General features: G+C 39.3%; 1 protein-coding gene across 2 annotated transcripts; it reads right to left on the bottom strand.

The window, feature by feature from the left end:
* Positions 1-8,007: 8,007 nt before the first annotated feature.
* Positions 8,008-18,361, bottom strand: LOC108674968 (nucleolin 1). Of its 2 annotated transcripts, none has more exons than XM_018162958.2 (8): positions 18,177-18,361; positions 13,364-13,419; positions 12,944-13,020; positions 12,188-12,235; positions 10,479-11,830; positions 9,990-10,046; positions 9,312-9,440; positions 8,008-8,696 (listed from the first exon to the last, which is right to left on the bottom strand). In XM_018162958.2, exons 1-8 carry the CDS (start codon positions 18,273-18,275, stop codon positions 8,544-8,546), a joined length of 1,971 nt encoding a protein of 656 aa, XP_018018447.1. In that variant the 5' UTR covers positions 18,276-18,361; the 3' UTR covers positions 8,008-8,543. The 2 variants fall into 2 exon arrangements, with proteins under 2 accessions (XP_018018447.1, XP_018018448.1); XM_018162959.2 differs by lacking the exon at positions 9,312-9,440 and adding an exon at positions 8,983-9,267 and having other exon boundaries at positions 8,629-8,696; positions 18,177-18,360.
* Positions 18,362-22,560: the final 4,199 nt, after the last annotated feature.

Here is a 22,560-nt window from a genome sequence, read left to right as displayed (position 1 = left end):
CACTAAGTACGAACAATTGGTTGGACTCAGTTACCGTCTGCATTGATCATCCTGCTAGATTATGCAGGGAGCGGAATGCGGGAGAGAAGCTAGGTATTTAATTAAGCAGCACGTTAGCCCACGTGATATGTAGTTCTGTTTGTCTGAACTCTGAATTGCGTGTTTAGTGTGCATGATGGAAAACTCTGCTTTGCAGCGTAGTTATAATTACTTAATGAAGTTTAGTTCATTGCGGTCAACTTAAGAGACAAATTTTCAACTAACTAATACTTTTTATAAGTCTAATTTTAATTATTGAGTGAAAGGTGCAGGCTTACAACTTCCAAGTGATTAGGTACTTTATAGAAACTGAGCAAGTTAGCGTACATGTTTTAAGCCTATAAGAAGTTCATTTTTTGCCTCAAATAACAATGTTGGGTAGAAAAAGTGGTCTTGGTAAGTTGGTAGATCAAAATAATATATGAACCTTCGAAATTAGAATTCCATCCTGATGAAACGAGATGAGACGTGACATGACGAGGATGATCATATTTGATATTAATATCAATATTCACTAATATTTATTATAATTAGTTAAGAATTAATATTAATAAAAATTAATAATATTATTATTACTAGTAAATTTTATTTGCGTATTCTATTTAATTTCATATTTTTAAACTCAATTATGGTGCCAAGGCCATGAAACTGAAATTTATTCCATCCAATTCTGCCTTTAAGTTAAGTTATAGCATTCATATCTAGCAGTTGCACCGATTTCCCCCACCCACCTGCAGTCAAAGTCTCAACCAAAATGTTTAATTCACTAAAAACTTTGAAATTGGCTCATAGGAAACCTACAAATGATAGTTTTTCCAAAAAAAGTGACAGAAGTTAGTCCATTTTTGGGGTTAAATGGAAAATAGGAAAAAAACATATCTTTTTCATTTTTTGACCTACTTCACTCATACTTATATGATATTTTTCTAATTTTTTTTCTCTTTTCAGTGGTGTAATTTTCATTACGATCAAAGGAAAAAATTTTTTTGTGCACATACCTACCTTAAGCAGAGGGTTGTAATTCTCTTAGAAAGTGTCCAAGTGTCAGCCCGGGCATAGTGGCAAAGCAGAGAGTTTTTTTAGACTCCCTCAAGTTCATTTTGGAGTCCTATAAGTAGACCAGTAAAGTATCAAGTTCATGGATACCAGAATTATCATACATAAGAAATTGGTTTAAATCTCGGGAAAATGAGAAAATTAAAAATATACTGATTCTAATTTCTAAAAAATCTCTTGTTCGTCACTATGGCTGTCAGGGTCTTCAACAACAACAAAGGTGCCAGAAACTGCACCATCTCTCTCCATCTTCACAACCGACTCATCAGTCTCCACCACTCCCTGATCCTGATGAAAGAGACGACAATGGAGGACCAAAACCAGACACAGCAAGGCAGCTGGAATCTGCCATGGGCATGTTGCATCAGCTGGAGATCTGCCAAGCTGGAAAAGATCAAAGGCACAAAAAAAGTAAACAAATAAATAAATTAAACAAATAAAAAAAATTTAATACAGTTAAACGAAGAAAAAAATCAAGTAAGTACAAAATTGGCGTTGGCTGCACATAGTTTTAACCGTACAAGCACTTTTTCTTCTTCTACTAGCACGAACAAAGCTGTAAATGCGTTTGATGTTTTTAAACTATTGGACTCAGTCGTGTGTCTATACACAAACGCAGACAGCTTGATGAACAAGCGCAATGAACTAGATGCCCTCATAGACATTCACCGACCATCTGTGGTTGGAATAGTTGAGGTGAAACCAAAGAACCAGCGTTTCAACGATCAAGAGTGTGAGATTGCCCTTCCAGGATTTGAAAGTTTTCACAATTTGGAAAGCAAAGGAAGAGGAATCTGCCTGCACATCAAAAGTGAGCTTAACCCCTCATGCAAAGACGTGAAAACTGACTTTGAGGAGTGCATGTTTGTCGACTGTAAACTCAGCAATAGCGAAACCTGGACCATAGGCTTTGTTTACCGCAGCCCCAGTAGCTCAGAAGACAACAACCAGAACCCGAACCAACTACTGAGAACGGTGACAGAGGCTAAACCCCAGCACCTGCTTGTACTAGGTGACTTCAATTTTCCAGAAATAGACTGGGATAGAGAATTAAGCAGAGCAAGCACAAACCACCCTGCCAGCAAGTTTCTCACTGTATTTAAGGACACCTACCTTATCCAGCACCAGAGAGGGCCAACTAGGCTCAGAGACGGCCAGCACCCAACGCTAGACGACTTGGTATTGACAAACCAGCAGGACCTGGTAAACAAGATAACCACAGCCTCAGCACTTGGTAAAAGCGACCACGCCACACTCCTCATCAACATCGTCTGCAACCATCAGAAACCCAAAAAGCCAGCGCAACCAAACTTTCTCAAAGCAGACTACAGCCTGATGGGGGAGGACCTCGACTGCGTTATCTAGGATGAGGAGTTTGGAGAGAAGGATGTAAACAAGGCATGGACCGTTCTCAGGACCCACCTGGAAAAAATGATCGAGAGATTTGTGCCGAAAGTCCGAAACTCGGGGGTACAGAAGAAGAAATGGCTTGACTGTGGAACCTTGACCTCTGTCTGCAAAAAACACAAGTTGTACCAGCGTTGGCTGCAGACACAAGCAGGTGAGGACTACAGAGCGTATGCCAAAACCAGGAACCAAGCAGCAAGAGCATGCCGTGCTGCCAAGCAAAAACTAGAGGCGACCATCGCAGCCCAGGCAAAAAATCACCCCAAGTCTTTTTGGTCGTACGTTCAAGCCAAAACAAAGACAAGATCAGGCGTTGCAGACCTGAGAAAAGAGGATGGAACAAAGACCACTTCAGACAAAGAGAAGGCAGAAATCTTGAACAATTTTTTTCAAAGCATCTTCACAGAGGAGAAAGGAGGTGACCTGCCTGACATGTCTGAGTACACATACGACAGGGAGCTGTCAGACTTCCAGATTACAGAGGAGGCAGTGAGAAAGCAGTTGGCGAGCTTGAAGAAGGACAAAGCCCCAGGCCCTGATGGCATCAGCCCCCATCTGCTTGCTGAACTTGCTGAACCTATTGCCAAGCCCATCGCCATCATCTTTAGGAAGTCCCTGGAGTCCGGCACCATAGCCGGAGACTGGAGAACCGCCAACGTGACCCCCATCTTCAAAAAGGGCAGTTGCCTTCTAGCCAGCAACTACAGGCCCATCAGTTTGACCTGCATTTTATGCAAGTGCATGGAGGCCCTCGTCAAGGAGCAGATCGTCGACCACCTGCAGCGCAACAGCCTGATCAGCAGAAAGCAGCACGGCTTCACCAAGGGGCGGTCTTGTGTCACTCAGCTCCTTGAGACCCTAGACATCTGGACTGAGGCCCTAGACAAAGGAGGATCCATCGACGCGGTCTACATGGACTACATGAAAGCGTTTGACAGTGTGCCGCACAGACAACTTGTAGCGAAGGTGGAGGCTCATGGCATCAAGGGGAGAGTACTCCAGTGAGTCAGAGATTTTTTGGCAAACCGTTCTCACTACTCAGCGAGTCATCGTGAACGGCGTGTCGTCAAGTCCAGCAGATGTACGGAGCGGTATTCCGCAGGGAAGCTGTTTAGGGCCCATTTGCTTCGTGATGTACATCAACGATCTACCACGCCATGTCCAGAGCCACATCGAGCTATTTGCAGATGATACAAAGGTCTTTGCCCACAGTGACATCCCAGAGGCAAGAAAAACCCTGCAGGAGGACCTGGACAGACTCCACAAGTGGTCCATGGACTGGCAGCTGCATTTCCACCCCAAAAAGTGCAACCTGCTTTGCCTTGGATACGCCAGCAACACCGTCCAGTCATAGTGGCAAACCAGTGATTTTTTAGAATCAGTTCATTTTTAATTTTCTCATTTACCCAAGATTTAAGCCATTACAGCCAATATCTTGTGTATGATGATGCTGGTATGTGGTATCCATGATACTTTTCTGGTCTACTTATAGGACTTGAAATTGAATTTGAAGGAGAGTCTAAAAAACTTTCTGCTTTGCCACTATGCGTCCAGTACACCATGAGAGGCTGCAATGCTCAAGGCGAAGAGTACGTGACCCCACTGAAGGAAAGCGACACCAAAAGAGATCTATGAGTAGTGATCGACACCTGAGCCCTGAGGCTGAGCTTCAAAGGCCAAGGAGCGCAAGCAACAGCTAAGGCAAACAGAGTACTGGGTCGGGTGTTATAAGGCAAACCTTTGACTAGCCTAGCCTACATCACGCCCGAGATCTTCATCCAGCTCTACAAATCCCTCGTTCGACCAGTGCTCGAGTATGGCCACTCAGTCTGGCAGCCAAGGCACAAGACTCTGTGCTCCGACCTGGAGGACGTTCAGTCTGTTCAGAGGACTGAGGAGGGCAACCAAGCTTATCAAGTTAGCCCTATTGCAAGCCTCAAGGACAAGCCGTACCCAGAACGCCTCACCTCGCTTCGTCGCTTGGTCTACCCAGCTTGGAGCACAGAAGACTAAGGGGGGACATGATCGACGCTTTCAAGTACGTCCACGGCGCCCACGAAGCTGACTGCCCCCAGGGCCCCAGCTGCACCTTCACGACGGCAGAGATACCCGCAAAAACAGCCTGAAACTTGGCCAAGGGCCGCTGCAGACTGAACGTCAGAGCCGGCTAGCGGCTACTTCTCCTACAGAGTCATGTCAATATGGAACAGCCTGCCGGACAGCGTCGTCACTGCCCCCTCTATTAACGCCTTCAAGATCAAGCTCGACAAGCACTGGGCAACACGCAGAGAGCGGTACGACCCCAAATGCTGTCATTAGCTCCCCTTTTGGCATTTCTAGACTACCTAACTGCTAGCCACGCATGACGCATGCGACAAGTAGTCAAGAAGCAACCCCCCAACCAGGCGTGGTGAACAGGCCGCAAGGCCTTTTACACTGAACTTATCAAGTATCAAGTAAAAAAAATTAAGTAAAAATAACAAATTCAGCAAAGCAGACTGGCAAACCTCTGAGGGACTGAGGGAGAAAGCCAGTTCTGTTTAGGTATAAGGAATAAAACTTTAAATAATTATTATTTTAAGTAAATACAATTGCATCTCCTTTGACAATAAATTTACCGGTTCTTTAGAGAGCACAAATAACACACGTGCTTTCGCCGTGAACGCAACTGACTTTCCATATAGTCATGGATGATAGGAATGAATATGCGGCTGCGCTAAGCGCGCTTCCCAGGAGGCAGGAGAAGTGCCAGTGTTGCCAGATGGAGCCAAAAGAAAAAAGGCCAATTTAGCTCACAAAAAAAGGCAAAAGAGGCCCCAAAAACTGCACACGACTTGCCGACCGTAAATAAAACCGTATAATACATGACACTTAGGATTCGATTGCCACCTAACAACTATAAAGCTTTCCGTTTGCGTTATTAGAGAGTTTTAGCTCAGCTTTGCTAACAAAATAGAGAGTGAAGTGGACTTGTCGGACAAAAACGCGGCCTGTCTCACAACCGATCTCACGGCCGTGTCTCAAAAAATTCATCGTACATGGAATATCTTCCAAACTACTGAACCCATTTCAATGAACCTTGGTATATAGATTCATGACAACCTAAAGGTAATGTCTAGCCCGTGTGAATTTTCGCGATTTCGCCCGCGTTTTCGATTAAAAAATCGATTCCATCCGGACCTGGAGAAAAAGACATCATCTACAAGCCATCTCTCTCGTAATTTGATTCCTCGCATTCCCTAAATGATCCAATATCTTTTTTAACAAGGCACAATGCCAAAATTAATCAAAGTACTGCCTTCTCCATGGCACGTCTCGAACAAATTTACGGCCGGTCTCCCCAAATTTGATGAGCATGGAATATCTCCCAAAGTAATGAACGTAGCTCGATAAAACTTGGTACACGTATTTATTAGGACCTATGATGTTCAGCACTAAACAATTTTTTTCGATTCTGCCTTCGTTTACGAGTTATACTATATATCTGATAAAAAAAATGGTCGCGAGCTAAACATCGCCGTTGGGAGGTTATGTTTCTATGTTCAAAGTTTCGTTCAAATCTGTACAGTAGTTAAGAAGAAATATCATGTTCACTGCAAATTTCGGCACGTATCGTCATATAACTCAAGAATGAAGGTAAAAATCTAAAAATGTTCACGAGCTAAACATCACCGTTAAGTCCTAATGAATACGTGTACCAAGTTTTATCGAGCTACGTTCATTACTTTGGGAGATATTCCATGCTCACCGAATTTGGGGGGACCGGCTGCAAGTCCGGCCGTAAATTTGTCTGAGACGTCTCCACGGCGAGATCGCGCAACACTGAGCAAACTACTCCGATATGTCGGCACCGTGTGGACGCTCTAAAAATTGCAACGATTTCATTCCGACTTATAAAAACTGCGCAGACAAATCGCTGTGAAAACTGAGCGTATGGACCCATGGTTCAACCATGGTGTGGACCGGCCTTAAAACTGAGCGTGTGGACCGACCTTAACTTACTGAACGTTCAGAGCTCTACGTAAAAACTAAACGAACAAAATTAAATAATAATAAATATAACAACGACAGAAGAAGCGGAATGTCAATAAATAACGTCGTTCTTAATTAAGTCAAGATCGGTTTCGATTTGACAGTCAGGAGTGGAAAACCTGCAAAAAAGTAGCCTTTAGTGAAAATCAATGCACTAATGAAAAAAAAATCAGCAAAATTCGCACGAGCGTGGGTAATGTTAATAAAAAGCCGCGTTATTAATTAGGGGCAAAATAGATTTCAATTTATTTATAAAAATTCGAAAAATTAGCATTTAGCGCGCTAATTAAATCGAAGCAGACAATTATTCTGAAAACACCCGCAAAAGCGTACGGTAAATAAATGGCTACTTTCTTTAATTTGGCCAAGCTCGGTTTGGATTTGACAAAGTTATATTATTCTTTACCTAGTAAAAAATATCATAAATTTATCAACACTAACAACTAATTACCTACTGTTGCCGCATCATTTAAGGCATTGATCGATGATCATGCTGAAGATACGTTAATTCATCATATCCTGATTTCTAAGTAACTCGAGAAAAGCTTGTGGTTGTCCTCAGACCAGTTTGCGATGATCAACTTCTAATAGCTTGAGCACCAAATATTTTTATTTTGTTCATTTCGATTTACAGGAGTGGGAATTAACACCGCAATAATGGAATTTACTTCATCTTCCACACTATGTCGTAGTAGTTACAGTGAGCGTAGTAGTTGCTCATAATTGCTTTTGACCGACCTAGCTTTAGCTCAAATTAAGATCATGTCAAACCGTTATCCAAGTTGTTCATGAGGATAAGAGGAAAATCAATTGTACTTAATTCAGTTCTGCTCTTTTTCAACAGCATGGAATTTTTGGTAAGTATTAAATATAAATGGCTCTTCAGGCCGCAGCCGGCATGAGCACATCTTAAATTCAAGACAGTTGTTCGCTTTGTGCCTTAGGGAGTGTGCCTCAGTGTGACGTAGCGTAACTTCTACACCTAGGTAGTAGGTGTATGGCTTCATCAAATATTGTAGCACTTCACTCGTGATGCGATCGCTAGCAACCTACTTTGGCAACGTCGAAGGAAATTAACCCCGTCAAAATAATAGAAATAAATCCTCATTTACTAAATGTAATTAGCAAACTACAGGAGAGACTTCGAAATTCGGCCGTAAATTTAGAATTCCCAAGTCAATTACTGGCAACTTTTGGCGTGTAACCCGTCAAATCTTGTCCCTTAGAAATTATTTATATTCATTGTTAACCAAATCCATTTTCGCAGTTACGTTCACACCTATTCTAAAGCGAGTATGTACAAGACACGCAATGCAATGAAACGTGCTATACTGACTTGGATGACCACCGCAACTCCTATATCCGAATATCGTGTATGAGTTATATAATAGAAATTTCTCTATCAAGACAAAAGGAGAAAATTTCTTGTAGAAATGGTATGCAGACGGAAAAGCTGTCAAATAAAATACAACCTTAGATTTTAACTTTGTATTGAAATTTAATGTCAGATCAAATTGATAATAGGCTGAGACAGCGACAATGCCCTAGGTTCATTAGCGGGAACCAACTTATTCCTTGTTACTATTTTCTTCCTACTTACACGGGAATGAAGTCAAAAAAATATAACTCATATCAAACCTGGTGCTTCCTTAAACTGAATCAAAGAAATACATAGATATTTTTTTCAATTTTTTTTCCAACGCAGGCTTCAGTTTCACCCTACACCAGGACACTGGCTCGTCAGAATGAACAGAACTAACAGCATGTCAACTCCACCAGCCAGGCTTGCTTAAACTATTTTACCGATAAGATGAAATGAAATTCTTACCGATTTTGACATACAATCATATGCTATGAGCACCTATACAAATGAATGGATTGCGAGTTAGATATCAGGAGGCACTTTGGCCATTGTACAAGCCGGCAATTAATGACCGATATACACGAGGTTGCAAAGGCAACTTCTAAATGAATCATCAATCAAATGCTTGCAAGCGTAACTCGAGTACTTATTCGAATTTAATGGAATTGACGCCTGTGTCGATGGAGCCTCCTATGTAGCTCCCTCGTTTCTTCTTGTTCTTCTCGTGACGGAAGCCTTTGCCCTTGGTGTGAATGAGATCCTTGTGAGCCTTCGTGCCCCAGTCCGAAGCTCCGCTTTTCTGAAAACAAAAATAATAATAAATAAAGCTATTAACCTAAAGCTTCAAATGATCCGAGATCTCTCAATTTACAAAAATGCCCATCTTCATAGAAGATGCAATCAACTGATATAATCTATGGAATGTAAGTTTGAACATGAACAGAGTGGAGATGAGCAGCCCACGCGACCCTCCCCACCTTATTCTGCGACCGGTGAATCAAAAACGATATGACGTTCAAGTCAAATGTAGTGTAATTCATTTAAAAATAATTAAGGTTAGAATAAGCATACGCGATGCCACTTACTAGAGACATAGCGGTTCATGGGGAGGGGGCGCTCATCTCACTCTAGTCAAAAGTGATTTTCTTGTTTTCGCCGCCGCCGAAGCCCAGGCTGTGGCCACGCCCTCGACCATCAAAGCCACCACGACCTCCTCGGCCGCCACGACCACCAAAGCCGCCACGGCCACCAAAGCCGCCACGGCCACCTCGTCCACCACGACCATGGAAACCATTAACGTCGCTATCGCCACCACCAAAACCGCCACGACCTCCACGGAAACCACCTCTGCCACCACGACCACCACGATTCTGTTGACGGGACATAAGCTTGATAAGGAGTTTCTGAAACCAACCTTTGCAGTGAAAGAATTGTTGAAGCGAGGGTCCACCTTCACCTCCTCAGCGCGCACACGACGAAAGGGCTCGCTTCTTCTGCGCTTCGTGTCGAAAACCGGGGGCATCGCAAGTTTGGGCAGAAGTTGCTAAGAAAGCACCACTTGTTATGCAAGACTTCTCGGTAAATCTAAGTTTATAAGCTATAAATTATGCTCGCTAAACCCTACTGACCGTATAGTTCCAAACTAGAAAGTAAAGATTAATAGCCCTAATAGTATGGGTATGGTTATATTCATGAAAATGAGAATCTCTCTCTAAAAAAAGCATAAATAATCAAGCTTTAAACGAAATCAGCTGTTCTATCTCTAATTGCCCATTCCATTTTACAACCATAGAATAATCGGCTCTCAGCTTGTAATATCGTAGTGAAAATAAAAATAAACCAATCCATCGACACTAAAATCGAGTTATAATATCAAATAGAAGCAACGATATTATCAATCATCGAGGACAGACGCGATAATAATACTACATCTGTACGGGGACCAAGCACATGTGGTTCAGGAATCATCCTGATCTCTACACGATAAAGGAGTATGACGAGTTCGAAATGCTAATCTCTTGCTGGGAAGAAAGTGAAGGCAACCGAGGGCTCAGAGACAACGGTTCTATACTGATTTGTTACGTCAACTCACCCCGCCGTCATCAGGTTTAGGCTCACTCAGACGAGCGTAGAAACTGAAGCCCTCGAGCTGAAATGGAGGAGTTAACATTACAAGAATATCTTCTAGACTTGCACGAATACAAGAGGATCTGGGAATCCAAATTAGGGAAAAACTCTATAACTAAAAGTTATACGTGAAGACCAAAGAAAAAAACATGATCATTTAAAAAGAGTAACAAAAAGTGGAATAATTTAGATTTGACTCCAATCTTTCCTGCGCATGTTGCGATTCAGTTAGTAATGAAAACTCCTGAGCAAAATGAAACGCAGGCTGAAAATTTTTCCAACACCCGATATCAAGCTAATTATAAATCATCCCATTAAAGCAAAGCAGAAAGCACTCAAACATTTTGCACTACTTATAGCTAATATTATCCAAATTGACGATTTTAAGAAGGGTATTGGCAGACTGAACTTGAAAATAATGGTAAGACCAGCCTAATCACTGTAGGATACAAACCTCGTGGCAACTGCCGGAAGCAATAGCGGCCTTGGCTTCAGCGGGAGAGCTGAAGGTGACAAAGGCAAAGCCTCTTGATTCTCCAGTTTCTCGGTCCACAGCAACGCGTGCTCTTTCTACTGAGCCAAACTGTTTGAAATATTCTTCTAAATGCTCATTAGTGAACGATTTGTCAAGCCTATTAACAAATAATTCGTTTGACTCAGGAACAGAGTTCGACTCTTGAGATTCAAACTTGGAGAATTTATTATTATTGAAATTATCACCGTCGGATTCACGCCCACGCTTTTTGTTATTGAACTCGGGAGCGGGAGTTTGCTTATATTTTTCCTGCTCATCAAAACTGTTGTGCTTATTTTTTGCCACAACTGGCTTGTTGGCAGCAGGTTTAGATGCCTCTTCATCATCAGATTCTTCTGAACTAGATTCCTCAGATGACGATTCCTTCTTCGCAGGTTTTGCAACTGGATTCTTTGCAACAGCAGCTGGCTTCTTTGGAGCAGGCTCTTCCTCCTCTGAACTCGTTTCTTCTGAACTAGATTCCTTCTTGCCAGGTTTGGCAGCTTGGGTAGCAGAATTCTTTGCGACCGGTTTTACAACTTCCTTTTCTTCTTCCTCTGACGACTCTTCTGAACTAGACTCTGCAGTCTGAGCGGGAACAGGTTTTTTGGCTGCAACTTTAGGGGTGGACTTCGCTTCTTCTTCTTCTTCAGAAGAATCTTCCTCAGAAGACGATTCTTTCTTGGCTGAGGCTTTGACAGGAGCCTTGGCAGCAGGGGTAGATGGTTTCTTCAAAGCCGGTTTTGATACTTTTTCTTCTTCCTCTGAGGACTCTTCTGAGCTGGACTCAGCTGGATTAGCAGCAACAGGTTTCTTGGCTACAGCTTTGACAGGAGACTTGGCAGCAGGGGTAGCTGGTTTCTTCAAAGCCGGTTTTGATACTTCTTCCTCTGAAGACTCTTCTGAACTGGACTCGGCAGGCTTGGCGGCAACAGGTTTCTTGGCTACAGCTTTGGGGGTAGGCTTAACTTCCTCTTCTTCATCAGAAGATTCTTCCTCTGAAGATGATTCTTCCTTTGAAGGGGCAGACTTGGTGGTAGGGGTTTTGACGGCAGGAGTTTTTACGGCAGCGGTTTTTACGGCAGGGGTTTTTACGGCAGGACTTTTGACTGCAGGGGTTGTTTCTTCATCTGAATCTGATTCCTCCTCTGAAGAACTCTCCTTTGCAGGAGCTGTTGGTCTCACAACTTTGACTGTCTGGGGCTTCGTGCTGGCTGATGGAGTCTTTTTCTCTTCTTCGTCACTGGAATCATCTTCTGATGAGCTTTCTTTAGATTTTGAGTTTCCATTCACTGTAAAAAATTCATTTAATATTCATTCAATTTCACCAAAGAGCAGATCAGGAATTTTTTATATATGGCATGGATTAAAACCATCAAGTTTGTCTCATTTACAATTATATATACATATTAAAGAATGTCCAGCTCCAGTCACTCAGTAAGTTATCAACAGACCATATAACATATTTCACATTTAAAAATTTTCAGGAGCCATGACCAAACCAATAGAAGAGAACTGCCAATTTACAACAGAATGTACTTTGCAATCAACCAAATAATATCCATGCATGACAATCTTCATTTCTTGCCAAAATTCTAATAGAAAACAAACCTCAAGTAATTTGAGCATAAGAGTAAACTATCACTCACCAGCTTTGGGGGCATGTGTGGGAGTGCCATTTGGTATCCCAGATTTGCCTGCAAATAGAAATTGTTGAAAATTAAAAATTCATCTATTATGAAAAATTACCAACAAGCTTCAAGCAGATTTGCCAGCCATTGAGCTAATGACGAAAATTGGGGGATGAAGAATGCTCAATTTCAATTACAAAGACTAGATTTGCAGTGTTACATTCAAAGGATCCAACATTCCAATAAGATCTATAAGCAAAGCTTGTGTATAATCTCCTTTATTGACATCTTTGAAGCAAAAAGATCATCATGCCTCCTTTTCATTGAGTGCAACTCATGTTCACTTAATACAAAAATAATCAAGGCCCATCTGCTCATTCATCAGCCTATCAAAATCCTCTAACATGTTTGATTAGTACAACTTTGATTGGATTTAATTCAATGAAATAATAGCTAGAAAAATATTTCTGCTATAAAATTCTGAAATATTATAACTCGTGAGAAAAATAACAATTCAACACGTGTTAACACAACTTCTATCGGCAATTTTATCAGCTGATTATAACTATTCACTAAATTAATTCAGTAGAAAAAAGGTTCTCCAGACCAAAAGGTTCTCCAGACTGACCAAAATTGCTGAGCATATTCTGAAAGAAAAAGCTACATCCAAAAACCTCTTGAAATTGAAACAACAGATGAACAAAAGCTAAGCTGAAATACTTTTTACACAAGATACAAAATTACTACATTAAGCTTTTCCAGGCCAGAAAATACCTCCAGGAGTGCCTTTTGTTTTCTTGGCAGGTGAGCTCAGGGAATCAAGGCTCTCTCTGCGTTTCTTGCTGGCAGTTCTGTAAAACAAAGATAAGTAAGTGCCAAACTAAAAGTGACGAACTAAATATTGCAAGAACATAACATTGTTATTTTCTTTAGAATACATAATGCAAGAAGCAAAAATTATTCAAATCATTATTGACATTAATAAATTACCAGAGACTGTTCAATATATTTCAATGAAACTTGGAGAACAAACATTTTTTCTAGTGAAATAGTGAAAATGAATTCCACTAAAATAGTGAAATTTTAGTGAATTTCACTAAAATAGTGAAAATTTTAGTAAAATTTTTATTATTAGTGAAATAGATATGCTATAATATTATCAATAACAAACGTGTCCTTAAGAAAAGCACTCACTTCATGAAGTGTTGTACTATTTCTCGAACATCAGGAGAACCTGACGGCAACTGTGGCTGTTGAAGAACAATACATAGATTAGTATCAAAATTTTTAGCAATAAATCACCAATAGAATAATGGAAATTAACATGAATATAGTAAATATTAGGGAAATTGATGCATGTGACTAATTTCTTCAAGACACATGTCACAAGAGTCTTCAAGACACATGTCACAAGAGTCTTCAAGACACAGGTCACTAGTCTTCAAGACACAGGTCACTAGTCTTCAAGACACAGGTCACCCGAGTCTTCAAGACACAGGTCACATGAGTCTTCATGACACAGGTCACCCGAGTCTTCAAGACACAGGTCACATGAGTCTTCATGACACAGGTCACACGAGTCTTCAAGACACAGGTCACACGAGTCTTCAAGACACAGGTCACATAAATCTTCAAGACACAGGTCACACGAGTCTTCACGACACAGGTCACATGAGTCTTCAAGACACAGGTCACACGAGTCTTCAAGACACAGGTCACATGAGTCTTCAAGACACAGGTCACCCGAGTCTTCAAGACAAGTCACTCGAGTCTCAAGACAAGTCACTCGAGTCTTCAAGACAAGTCACTCGAGTCTTCAAGACAAGTCACTCGAGTCTTCAAGACAAGTCACCCGAGTCTTCAAGACAAGTCACTTGAGTCTTCAAGACACAGGTCACTTGTATTCAAGACACAGGACACTCAAGTCTTCAAGACAAGTCTTCAGGGCACAAGTCACTAGAATCTTCAAGACACAAGTCACTAGAGTCTTCAAGACACATGTCACTAGAGTCTTCAAGACACAAGTCACTAGAGTCTTCAAGACACAAGTCACTAGTCTTCAAGACACAAGTCACTAGAGTCTTCAAGACACAGGTCACTCAAGTCTTCAATTCAAGACACAAGTCACTCAAGTTTTCAATTCAAGACACAAGTCAATCAAGTCCTCAGGACACAAGTCACTCAAGTCTTCAGGACACAAGTCACTCAAGTCTTCAGGACACAAGTCACTCAAGTCTCCAGGACACAGGTCACTAAAGTCTTTAAGACACAAGTCACTACCCTTTATGACTGATGTCTTTAACCCTTTCATGACTGATGGGACTGTGACGTCCCACTCAATGTTTTACTCCATAACTTGCATACAGCAAACCATTCAAGGCATAGCTAACTACAGGGACACATGAGTAACACTCCTCCACCATGTCAACTCAAAAGTAATTGACTGACGGGACTGTGACGTCCCACTCAACGATTTACTCTATAACTTGCATGTATTGCTAAATTCAAGGCATAGCTAACTACAGGGACATATTAGAAACACTCCTGCGCCTACATATGTCCAATCTAAAGGAATATTAATATTTGTTCTTTTTGGAATATGTTATTATATAAGCTATTACACACGTTTGCCAAAGGAAGTTTGTGATGTTATTCAACTTACTAACAAAAAATATTACAAAAATATTTTTTTTTTATCAAAATCAGTGATGTCGCAAATTGTGTCACCTCAGTTGGAACCATATACTACCGGGATTTTCTAGTCCAAAATATATAATTTTTGCCATTAACATATATTTAATTATTTTTTACGAAGATGCAACATTCGGTCCATGTTCATGACGATTCTGCAGAAAAATACGAGTAAAAAGTTGTAAAATACATTGCCGTCACGAAAGGGTTAAGACACAAGTCACTCAAGCCTTCCAGACACAAGTCACTCGAGTCTTCAAGACACAAGTCACGTGAGTCTTCAAGACACAAGTCACTCGAGTCTTCAAGACACAAGTCACTCGAGTCTTCGAGTCTTCAAGACACAAGTCACTCGAGTCTTCAAGACACAAGTCACTCGAGTCTTCAAGACACAAGTCACTCGAGTCTTCAAGACACAAGTCACTAGAGTCTGAAGGAATTCTGTTTTCTTACAGTATGAACTGTATTATTACAAAATTAAAGGTTTTACTATTCCCATTGCATATACTTATTCAAAGCTTTCCAATGTCTGAATCTGGTCCAATTTTTGTGATATTTTTACAAGTTCAATTATACAAAGCATATAGCATGGTGCTCATTGCTGTTTGGGACAGACATGCTAGTACAACATATAGTGCTGGTAGCCATCAAAATATTTAAATGCATGAGGTTTTCTCAAAAAACTACTTTTTATCAACCGGGTGTCTAAACCCAGCCACTAGCCAGTTTGTTGGCTGGCAAGGTGAAATAATAAGAATGTGAGCTATATTCAAGATGAATCCCAACTGGTATATGCTCAGTTTCAAATTTTCAAAATATAACTTGAGCTACATTAGTAGGTACACTATATGAACAAGTATAGTCAAATGGGGGTATTAAAAGATGGGGGGGGGGCTAAATGGAGACAGTCTTTTGTCAGGGAATTAAAACATTATAGCAGCAAAACTAATTGAAACATTAATAATATACGTTTAAAAATTACTTTTTAAAGACAACACTTCTAAAGAATCTAATGCTTCCAATGTTACAGATTTACAATGAATTTCTAACTTTATTTACGAATATTAAAAAAATAAGTTTGCTATTTTTTTAATATATAAATTTTTTTTCGAAATTATTTATTCTGTTTATTGATTCATGCATTGCCTCTAACTTCACACAAGTGTGCACAATTTCATATCTACTGGACAGGTAAAAGTGTGTCATATCAATTATAAGATTTGTAGCTGACAAAATTATTTTCAGTTTTTTTAATATTGAAAAAAAAAACAAATTATTCAAAAATTATTTATTTTGTCAATTGATTCATGCATTGTCTCCAACTTTACGCAAGTGTGCAAAATTTCAGATCGATAGGATAAGTAGAAGTGTATTAAATTTCGATTACAAGATTTGTAGCAGACAGACAGACAAACAAGAAGTGAAGTTAAAGAGAAGTGTTGTAAAAAAATAGAAATAGTGGCATAAACTTCAATATTTCTTCTATCTAGGTAGCATAAAGGAAGTTAAGAAATTGTACATTTACTAGCTGTAAAAATCTCTGAAAAAAGTTAGAAATAGATATTTCAAAAAGGTACTTCTGCTTAAGTCTTTACCTAGTAAAATAAATATTTACAGTTTTGAAAAATTTTACTCAACAAAACTTGCATACAGGTGTTGGCTTTTACACTTAATTGACAGAATTTGCACACCTCAATCTAAAACAGAATGTCAGCCATTTCTGCAAGACCAGGTATTTTTGGACACCCCCCCCACGCCCAGAGTAATATGGGACCCACTAGCAAATGCATTTTCAGTACCACCTTGGTTAGCTAAGGCTCTGCTTAACAAAAATATGATGGTTGTCAATAAAATATTTCTTTTTGTTTCAGCTATGTTTTTTACAATCTTGGTTTGTTTTAGTGAATTAATTCACTCAACCCAATTAAAATGGTGCAAAATGCAGTACCTTAACAATAAAGAAAAAAAGGAAGGCATTGTGATTTGTGGGAAAGTTTTAAAAGTGTTAGGTACCTATAAAATGGAAAAAATAGTTTCTGTTGATGAAAACTGGTCCACTGGATATGGTATTATCAAAGAAGGGAAAACTAGTGCAAAGCACAGAAAACCTCATTTATTCTCATTTCTACATCCACATGCCAAATCTACATTATCAACTAGGCTAGCTAGCTAGTAGGTACTGCTAGTATGGAATATATCTACTTGGCGAGCCGCGACTGAATTTTTCGAGCCGTGGTTTTATGGATTTGCCAGCCGTGATTCCATTTCTACGAGTCGTGATTCTATTTCACCGAGCCGTGAATTCCATATCTCGGCCATGAAAAGCCATTTACGAGGTGCGAATGCGAATTATTTTTTAATCAAACAAAAATTTATGACATTCGAGCCGCGAGATTTCATACCTACTGAAATTATATGATATTAGAGCCGCAATATTTCAGACAAAAATAGGACTTTTCCAGACTAGGTAGGTAGTAGGTACTGTAGTAGGCCTACTACAAATGAGAAATGAAGAGGATATCTGAAATTAGGATTTAGGACCATGATTTATGAGGACTGTTAGTACTGGATGAGTACACACTACACACTGCTCTGTTCATGCTTCAAAAGTTTAAAAGAATGCATGCTCATTTTACAAATAAACGTCAATTTGTAAGAAATTAAAAAGATGAAAAACATTCACATCAGAGTTGAAAATGCAATATATGAATATTTCCTCTCCTGATATAGTTATTTACCCATTACCCCTAGTCATACAAGTTACAAGCAATATAAGTTAATCATGATACTGTTTTTTACTTAGGTATAGCTAGTAAGTTTTACTGAACTCCACGCCACACCCTGCCATCCTGCCGCCAGCGTTCATGAGCATGAACGATGAAATTGTTACGTAAGTACATAGTGGCAAACCAGAGCTTTTTTAGAATCAGTTCATTTTTAATTTCTCATTTACTCAAGATTTAAAACAATTTCTCAAGTATGATAATGCTGGTATCCAGGATACTTTACTGGTCTACATATAGGACTCAAAAATGAACTTGAGGGAGAGTCTAAAAAACTCTCTGGTTTGCCACTATGCGTAAGTAACGTAACAGTCAATCTCAATAGGACCCAAACTAAAAATAAAATGAAGTTTATGTACGTTGCCAAACAATAGAAATTCTAGAAATGAAAGTGGAAATCACAAAGCATGAGAAACACGTGGATGAAATACCACAGATACACACGTGGGACGTGGCTTTAACATCAGAAAGAGGTTGATACTGATAGAACCCAATAAAAGTTAAACACTCAATACTACAAGAAATATACTTACTGCACTGATTTTCTTGGCCAGCTTTTTACCAAGAGATTCATCTTGTTCGCTAATATATGCACAAACTAGAGCATTTACGATTTCGTTTTGGTCAGCCATTTTAATATGCAAACACACCTACTTCCAAAACAAAACTAAACGTTGTCCAGAATGCGCTTGTATACATGGAAGAGTGTTGCCATATAGTAGTTTCTGGGCGTAGATACCAAAAGTAAGTTTAATTTTCCTTTAACTTGTATATGAGGATGATGTAGAAAAAATTCGAGTGCTGATGGACATAATATATTGAAAAAGTATAGTTAGGTGATATATGAACGAATTTAATTTTTATGTTTAGATTTGACACTGTTATAGAGCACACACAGGTGCACAATCTGATTTTTATTTATTCCTGTTACATAAATAAAATTGTATCTTGTCTATTACACATTATTATTATATTTATTATTTATATCTTGTTGAATTATTGTGCGTCTATTCTAAAATATTTTTTTCAGTTAGTAGGTCATTAGCTCAAAATAATTTATTTTCTTCAGATTTATTGATTGTAAATGTGCTGTTTTATCCCAATTTTTTCAGACTTCACTTCAATTTGAATGCTTCATCAAGACTAAATATATAGATAGATCACAATTCCCACTTGTCAGATAAGATTTAGGAAATTTATTCCTAAAACCAAATATGACATGCAAGTGCTAACGTCATCTAATGAATAAATGGTTTGGACCTGTCATGTTGGTTTATATAATATAAGTAAGAAGGAAGACACCAGACTAATTTTGATTATATATAACATTTTAGGCACACATAAGAACTTAGTTCTAAATAATTTACGCAATACTAATACTAAACAAACTTTCATTCTATCCGAACCAAATTAGCAGTATCTCCATGTATTATATAAAAATGCAGAATTCATGTGAGTTTTATGGAGAAATAGAGAGGAACAGTTTAATAGAGGAATAGCCAGTAGACGCAGAGAGGAATAGCCAGTAGACGCAGTGTACCTCGATTTTGCCAAGGCATTTGACAGTGTCCCACATGAGCGGTTGTTGCGTAAATTGAAGTCTTTGGGAATTGAGAGTAATGTACTCAAATGGATCAGAGATTTTCTAGTAGGGAGGCGACAACGTGTCAGTATTAATGGGTCCGTATCATTTCTATTCTATTCTATTCTATTCTATTCTATTCTATTCTATTCTATTCTATTCTATTCTATTCTATTCTATTCTATTCTATTCTATAAATGTCATATCTTTTCGTAGTCAGAGTTCTTTTTTAGAATATTTGGATCATTCTTATATTTAAAATCTGTTCATGCTGCATAATTTTGACTGAGCCGTGCAAGTGACGATAATTCATCAAAAGAGATGATCTAATCACCGAAGCTCTTGGCACCGAATTAAGTGATGTGCTTTCTACAGGGTGCGGCGTGGGAACTTACTCTTTTAAAAAAATCACAAAGTAAAAAGTATTAAAGATAGCGTTTTAATTCTTTCTTTTTTACAAAGAGCTACATTTAAAGTTTCGTTGGGTTTACTTACAAGTTTAATTCTTGAATATTACATCTTGTAGGTGACCTCCATGCTGTTCAATACATTTTGTCAGACGAGATCGGAAGATCAAATAAGTAAGTTCCCGCGCCGCACCCTGTATGAATGCCGTGTCTGACTAGCGGGTGTCATGAGCAAACAACTATTCTGGGCAATTAAATGTCAAGGGAAAGCATGCATCAAAAGCTACTGTCATGCGTAACCTAACACCTGGAAAACCGGGTACCTTGGAGACAGGACACCTGGCGAGCACAAGAGAGTCATGTGACTTATTTAAACGCAGAAGCGCAACTTTTATGACGTCTCGTAAATTGTCGAAATTTGCATGAAATTTGACACAAAAAGTAATACGTCGCAGCAGGAACAAATAAAAATTTTGTGACTTATCGTTTTTTTATTAAAACGAAAGATGCAACAAATGCAGAATCAAACAGCGAATAACTCCTGCAATTTTGAACGGATCTGCATGAAATCTAAAATATAAATAATTGATAACACCTTACCGAGGTAGGCATCATCACAAATTTTTATGTTGCTTGATTGAAATGAAACTTTCGATTAAATGGTATGGTGGGATTGTTTATACTCTTATAAGCTATGCTGCCGAATAGGTAAAGATCATTTGATGTTTTAAAGAATAGCCTAGCCTAGTCAATATCAAAATATTCTATTTTAACCGAACTTAACGTAATTTTAGTTTAGTTTAGAACCAAGCAAGAAAAATTTGTGACCACGCCGACATCGTCGCAAAGTTACTAATAAGTTATGTTTTAAATTTCATGCACATCCGTTTGGAATTGATGAAGTTATGATCAGTTGAGTTGTACACAAGTTACGTTCAAATAAAACGAATGTTTGCAAAATATGCAGTAAATTGTGCCGCGCCGTATTCTATCATTTAATTATGTTTGAACTTTCATGCAGAGATCTGTTTGGATCTGAGAGAATTACGAGCTATTGAGTTGTGCAATTATGTTTTTTTACGTTTGAGTTCGCCGGTGAGTTCGGAGAAATGTCGATTGGATGACCTGAGTTGAGCTTCTGAGCTCAGCAACATTCTGACACAGCGGTATAATCTCCCACAGCCACAATTTCTATGGATAACTCCCTGTGTAAAAACTATTTTGCGTGAGGTGCCTATTACAGCAAAAGTTTTTCGATTGACGGATTTTCAATGTCATTTCGATTTTAAATGAAAAAAAGTAACACGCAGAAAGGAATCTGAAACTCGAATAAAAGGGCACTATAATGGGGAAATTTCAAAAAGTCACGATGGTGGACATCGTAAATCATTAGCAAGAAAATTTAGTCCTAGTATCCACTATCCCGATTATGTAAATATACGAAATTCGGCGTGTAGATAGATGGAAGACTTTTACAGTGATTGTAATCTTTGGCAGTTGTTACTGAACATTGTTTCTATTATTATACACATAGTCTGTCACTGACATTTAAAGGGGTTACGGATGACAATATGTACAGGATTAAGTTAGCAAGATGTCTAAATATTATCATATTCTAACAATACTACCGAGATCACTACAAATCAATGCGGCTCTTCTATAGATGGTATCCAAAGAACAGTGTCAGGGTGGTCATTTTTCCAAGAAACGATAACCGTCAACCGGGGCTACTAGGGACGATTTCGAACGTTTTTCATTCATAACTTCTTACCATGAAACATTTCATAAACAAGTTTATAGGCTCATTTCAAAACTCTTTTCAAGGGCTATCACATGGCTTCTCCAAAAAATCCAATCCAGACCAAATCCGATTAAATATCCAAATCCAAATATCCGATTAAACATCTCTTTCTTTTTTTAGCCTTTTCTGATAGCTCTGGGGCTTTAGAGACTTATTTATCAGTTGAGTGGTCGACCCCTTGTAAAATATTAGTCAATTGATGTAATACCCATGGTGATGTTTGAGAAATTACATCATATCACGGATTCTACAAGCGCTGCAATTTCGGCACGCAAGGTTATTTTGGAAGGTAATCAAATGACGCTAAAGAAATCGGAAGGCTATAACCTTATTTGAACTAGTAGATGTCTGGTGCACAAATATGGTCTGACTCGAGAGTGTGAATTTTATCTTCACTCCCAAGTCTCCAGTTTATCCTCCTTCAGCGTCGCCCTCTGCCGCTGCCTCTGATCCACGACTGTTCCCTCACCGACGCTCCAACCCAACCCCAACATGGGCAAGGTGGCCCAGTGGTTACAGTTCAGAGTACCAAGATTGGCGCAGAGAGGCGCGGGTTCGATCCCAGCTCTGTGCGCCAGTTTCTGGTCAGAATCGGCGAGCAGGCCGGGCGGTTAAGCAAAGCAGAATTGAAGCAGTGAGTTGCGAGTTCGAGACCGCAAAATGCTGTGAATGTTCTGCGACGTTAAGAATCGGCAACAGGCCTACGGCCTAATAATCGCTGAAACAGCTATTCATACACTCAGATAAATGAGTGAGACATCGTCCAAATAGCAATGTACTTTTGGCTCCTGTTTGGGTCATCCTGACTCAGTTCAGCGCGGAAAAAAGGACGTATCAGCGCTTATTGCAGAACGTGTGTCACTATGACCCACTTGGACAATATGACCAGTTATTTTTTATGAGAGTGAATCCATATATAATTTCGTTCATTAAAAATTTAAAAGCAAAGAATAGTCCACAAAAATTCATATCTTTATAGAAAACGTTTCGGAGTCCAGCTCCATCGTCAGTTCGTAGAATCCAGAACATACATAGAAAGTCACAAGTTAATACAATTGAAAGCACAGAACACAATTAGAACCTAAATTTACAAGTAATAGGGCATAAAAACCTATCTATTCACAATT

This window comes from Hyalella azteca, unplaced genomic scaffold, assembly GCF_000764305.2.
Source record: "Hyalella azteca isolate HAZT.00-mixed unplaced genomic scaffold, Hazt_2.0.2 contig3814, whole genome shotgun sequence".
Taxonomy (NCBI): Eukaryota; Metazoa; Arthropoda; class Malacostraca; order Amphipoda; family Hyalellidae; genus Hyalella; species Hyalella azteca.
The sequence above is the reverse complement of the archived record's forward strand: the minus strand, read 5'-3'. Positions and strand labels throughout refer to the sequence as shown.

Excerpts from the sequence above, each read along its gene's own strand:
- LOC108674968 (XM_018162958.2), bottom strand. The coding sequence starts at position 18,275 with ATGGCTGACCAAAACGAAATCGTAAATGCTCTAGTTTGTGCATATATT. Across the intron at positions 13,021-13,363 it reads ATAGTACAACACTTCATGAA|AACTGCCAGCAAGAAACGCA; the intron begins GTGAGTGCTTTT and ends TTTGTTTTACAG. Across the intron at positions 12,236-12,943 it reads AACAAAAGGCACTCCTGGAG|GCAAATCTGGGATACCAAAT; the intron begins GTATTTTCTGGC and ends TTCTATTTGCAG.